Consider the following 5168-nt stretch of genomic DNA (forward strand, 5'->3'; position numbering starts at 1 on the left):
TGCTGAAATAACACGATTTTTTTAGGTAAAATGATGGCAAACACCGTTAAGAATAAATAAATAGATTAACAAATGAAATGACGATCGAAGAAATAAAGTAAACGTATGGATCATTCCCTTCAATAACACAGTTGAAGCTCGTTTATTATGCATATTGATTGTAAAATAGCGTAGGGGGGCGTCATAGAGATTGAGAACATAGATAAAGCTTTAACAATATCGTGGTGTTCAAAATAGTCAGATTAATTCTCTAATTTGTTTCAAGCATACAATCAATTTTCATCGAACTCGTCAGTTTGGTGGCTAAAAGATATTGACTCGTCAAACTTTAATTATTTTGAACATAACAATTCGAAATTTCCGGCTTCACAAAGCATCGTAAGTGATCGCTCGATAACCTTTTGCCTTTTTTCAGCATTTTATCTTATTCTAAAGATTTAGAATATGTCTAGTTTTTTTCTGGTATTTAGAGTATTTTTTGCATACGAATTGATTTTTAGCGAGAGGGTACCTCGCTTTTGAAAATATATATCATTTGAGGAGACGAAATATTGTGACGTATCAGTGGAAGTTGTTTTTCACCGGCCGCCGGACTCGCATTCTACGGAAAAACAAATGCTGTTTTCAATTCGAAATCAAGAGAAATATTCTGTTGTCAGAAAATGAGGTGTTTTTTGAACAAGGCTGTAAAATACTTCACGTCACCTCAAGTGGACGTAACATGTGAATAGTACTTCATAACAAATGTTTCCACCTACGAATTTTGCGACCTTGGTCGATAAGCCTTTGAAAGGTTTTGGAAATTAAGAAAAAAAAGTGACATTTTTTTTTTCTTTCTGAGTTGCGACAGCAAGAAATAGCATTGTTCCAAACGCAAAGAAATTACCGCTCTCTAATTTTAGCTTTCATTCTCTTGTCACCCCGAGATTAATAGTTCTTGTTTTACTTTTATTGCAATCAAGAAATGTACATGCTAATGTGGAAAAGTATATTAAGCAAATGGGTTTTTTGGCGTTCACAATTTTATCCTTAGACAGTTTTCCCTCCCCTTTTTTTTTCTGCACTTTTGAAACATTTGTGCTTAATGGAGGTACTGTTTCCTCCCCTTAAAACGGGTTTTTTCGCTCGTAGTCGTCCAGGACACAGCCCAATTATTTTAAAATTTATTCATGTTGAATTTTACCCTTATTGTTTATCTTATTTAAAAACATAGAAACATTTAGTTTTTTCCTGGCCTCCGACTGTTTTAGGACCCTCTTAATCAGCCTGTTAAATTGAAAAAAAAACAGAGCATATTAGTCCAGAGGTCGTTTGCATTATGCAGGGCTTTAAAACAAGAGAAATAAACTTATTTCATGACGGCGATTTTTCTCTTGGACAGCTGACTATCGGCACCGGATGGTTATTTGAATAGATCATCGGACAAGGAAAATAGCTTTGTTTTAATTTGGCTCTTTTTGATTGGTAGAATGTGCTGGAAAGCTGGCTTTTTCAAAAGCTACTTTAAGTTATAAACAGTCGTGAGACTCGTACGAAGATCAAGTCGTGGAAGTTCTCACAACGTGAAAATGGGTTGTAGCCCTTCGCACGCTGTTATCATAAATTCGTCACCGACGCACGAAACGATCTGTTTACAACCAAGGATATACATGGTTTCAGAATCCACTCTCTGTCTTTTACAAGACGTGGGAGAATTGAAAGTCTACAACATCGACGAAAGAAATCCACAAACTGCTATTGAACGCTTCCGAGGCGCTCAAGACCAGCTCCAAAATCCCTTGTTGTTTCATCCCCATCTTCGCTCGCGACATAAGCGGATAAGCGAAGGCGATTTGCAATCGGCTGGTTCGGCGAGCATTGCAAGCGACCCGCTCAGTGAGGAAAATGCACGGGTTGGAGAAATCGCTCGAAACGACGAAGGTAGTGAGGTTTGCAGTGAGTCTAGCGATAAAATAAGCGACAATACAAACACGCAGATACAAACAGAGTCTCCTGGATCCTCGAATGCGCACTCTGTAACCGTTGAAGTTTACAGTTACCAACAAAACTCAGGTGAACTGGAAGAACAAGGCAAAGCGAGGAACGGTTTTGAAACTACGGAAAATACTGCGAACGAGCCGAGCATTACGGTGAATACTGGAACTTCGGCTGTTTCTGAAGAAAGCAACCATACATCTGATGAGCGAGACAACATTAACGAAAGTTTCCACAGTGTGGAAAATCACGAAAATGCGATCATCGCGGTAAATAGTAATGTTTTGGTTGCCGTGGCAGTAAACAACAAAACCCACACTAATTCCGAGCAAGGTGTCACTAGCGAGAGCTTTAAAAACGCAGAAGATCTTGACAAGAAAATCATCGCAGGAAACAGTGGCGCTTCAGTTACCGTGCCAGACATGGAAAGAAAACAAACATTTCCTGAACATGTTGAGATCAACGAGATGCATGCGCTCAGGGATGCTGTAGACATGAGCGATACGACCAACGAGCCGACATTAATCGCTTGGAAAGAATTTTCTGATCAGTCGGCGCCGATCGCGGGAAATGGAACGTGAAGATCAATAGAAAAAAGCCAATTCGCGCGAAAGACGGACGCGGTTAAGCAAAGAGAAGCAGCTTCTCGTAGTTTTACGGTCGGTTATTGAACACCGTGCGCGAACATTCCGTGTAGCGTTTTGTCCTAAACAAAGGTTAAATTTAAAAGGAAAAGAAGAGGGAAAGAAGGCGAGCGCGTATATGAAAAACCTGTCGCTTTTTACATCTATAATTGTGAACGTTTAAGTTGACTTATTGCTGTCGAAAGCGCTAGATTCGCCAAAACAAAAGTGGAAACATGTAAATTAAGCAAAAAATATCGTATGCAATAGCATGTTATCATAAATGTCATCACTTGCATTTGAAGATGATCCTCAGGCAAAACAAAACATTTCCATTCTCCATGTTTACTAATTAGCTTTACACAAACTAATTCGATCGTTTGTAATAATTCGTTAGTGTAAAATTACAGGAACATCACCCGAATGCTTGTGACGAGATAAATGGTTGTTTACTTGCAGCAAGTAAGTGAGAATACTCGTGAGTTTTCTCACTGTTGATAAAGAATGGTATTCAGGAACTGATTCTACGTGCGGCATAAGCTGTTTCCCTTTTTAACGGAAGTTTAATCGCAGCATGAGAAGTCAACATTCCCTCAAGTATAGGCTCCATAGACCACTTTCATAAATGGCTGCTGGATTAATATTCTTTTGTTCAAATTTAAATTTGCCTAGGCGGCCTCGTTCTCCAGTACAAAATTCAAAAGAATACATTATCTCAAGCGAGGCCACCCAGGCAAATTTACATTTAAACAAAAGAATATTAATCCGGCAGCCATTTATGAAAGTGGTCTATAGAATCGCGTTTTTTTGCTTTCTGTTTCGTTTATGGCGTTTTATTTTGGAAAATATTTTCAATTTATGTCATTTTCTTCACGGTGAGATAAGAAATTATTTATTTCGTTGGTAGACGCTGGAGTTAAAGAAGACAATGTGTTCGCTACGCGATTCCCAAAGCAACCTTTAAGTGCTGTTCTTTTTACTTTCGATTTGCAACAATTTTTGTCGCAGTAATACAGGAATAATAGCTAAAGCTAATTCCTTTCTTATGAGATGGAATACATTGTTTTAGTCCTGCGTTCAGAATCGCAGACAATTTTATTTTCAACTCAGAGGGAAACCGTTAAGTTTTTTTATCCAGCTCGTTGCCCCGAGCTACAATTTTTTTTTACTTTGTTTACTTGCTTTTGAGTGAAACAACACAGCCGCGAGAAATGGAGAGAAGAATACTGGAATCAGAATTGTGAATACAAGCTGCGGTTGTGTAAATGAGTGAGCAGCTGCGCTTTCTTCCTTATCAAATTTGCATTTCGTCTGCAAAGGTTTTATTCAATGATTCAGCTTTGCCGACCGTGTCCAATGTTTTTTCTTCTGAAGCAACTGCTCTTTAGCAGTGCAAGGAAGCAATATGAAATACTTTGAGGTGATCATAATTCATTTTTTCGGGATCCTCATCCTTTATTTCTAGAACACCCAGTACAAAAACAATTACAAATGTACTAGCGCAGGAATCATTGGCTATTAATAGACCGCCCCCCTCTTTTAGAAATGTACGCGTGTCCGCTAGTTTTTTTTAATCTTTTTTTCGGAAATCCTTTGTTACGTTACCACGAAAACTAGCACCAAAAAAAGTAAAGGCAACTCAAGCAAGAATTGTAACTTGCGAAATCATGGTTGTTAAGTGGACGATATGTTTCCTCGAACCTTGAAATTGCATGCGTCATAAAAAGCATTAAAGCCTCCAGCTTTCACACTGAGATAAGAGTCCATATGCTGACTTAAATGTGAACTCTGAAAGCTTTCTCTTAAGAATCCTATCTTTGATTTCCACTACTATTAACATAAGGAGAAACACAAAACCATCATTGAAAAAATATTTGAAAACCATAGTTTTAAAATGGCGCGACACATTTTATGTAATTGCTTTCTCTCAATGCCCCCGATAAATGATTATGGGAGCGACACCTTAGTTATTTAGCTATCTCCCTGTCATTACGTTAAATCGAGAGAAAAGAGATTTGCAGGTGATATTTACTATTGATGAGAGATGAAATGACATTGTTGATAAACATTCTTGAAAGCCTAAGGGATTTGTCTCCTTCCGAAGGGGATTCACTTTCTTTGCACGAAAACATCACGTCTGCGGTGATACCTTAGAGCGCAGAGGATAAGATCTTTGTAGTATCGAAAAGATTGTCTTGTAAAACAACACTGAGAAAAGACTCCATTTGCGATTTATCTACCGCAAAACAAACAATTATGCTAATAAACTGACGCATTCTAAGACGGAAAAAACCCATGATATTGAACCGCTTCTCGAGGGGCTCTGTACCGGTGACAAAAAACTGTGTGCCGGTGGCGAAGCAACGTGCCGACTATCGTGCTTCTGAAAAAAATCTTATTCCTTGTTGGTGTTTTGTGTTGCTCAGGAAAGCTCTGTGTGCTCTTTTGGTGTTTTGAATGATGTGATCTTAGATTTTCTTGGTGATTAATTCTTAAAACTCGTTATTCCTTGTCGAATCTATGTTAAGGTAACATCTATTTGAAGGGTTTACCGTGATATTTACAGTAGAC

The 5168-nt window shown here is 38.2% G+C and overlaps 1 protein-coding gene across 1 annotated transcript; it reads left to right on the forward strand.

Moving 5' to 3' along the window:
• The first annotated feature begins 1322 nt into the window (after window positions 1-1322).
• Window positions 1323-3671, forward strand: LOC111321108 (uncharacterized). The gene has a single exon (XM_022923899.2). It carries the CDS (start codon window positions 1569-1571, stop codon window positions 2553-2555), a length of 987 nt encoding a protein of 328 aa, XP_022779634.1. The 5' UTR covers window positions 1323-1568; the 3' UTR covers window positions 2556-3671.
• The last annotated feature ends 1497 nt before the right edge of the window (window positions 3672-5168 follow it).

Source organism: Stylophora pistillata, chromosome 3 (assembly GCF_964205215.1).
Source record: "Stylophora pistillata chromosome 3, jaStyPist1.2, whole genome shotgun sequence".
Lineage (NCBI taxonomy): Eukaryota > Metazoa > Cnidaria > Anthozoa > Scleractinia > Pocilloporidae > Stylophora > Stylophora pistillata.

What these genes read in the sequence shown, in the direction of transcription:
- LOC111321108 (XM_022923899.2), top strand. Translation starts at nt 1,569, where the DNA reads ATGGGTTGTAGCCCTTCGCACGCTGTTATCATAAATTCGTCACCGACG.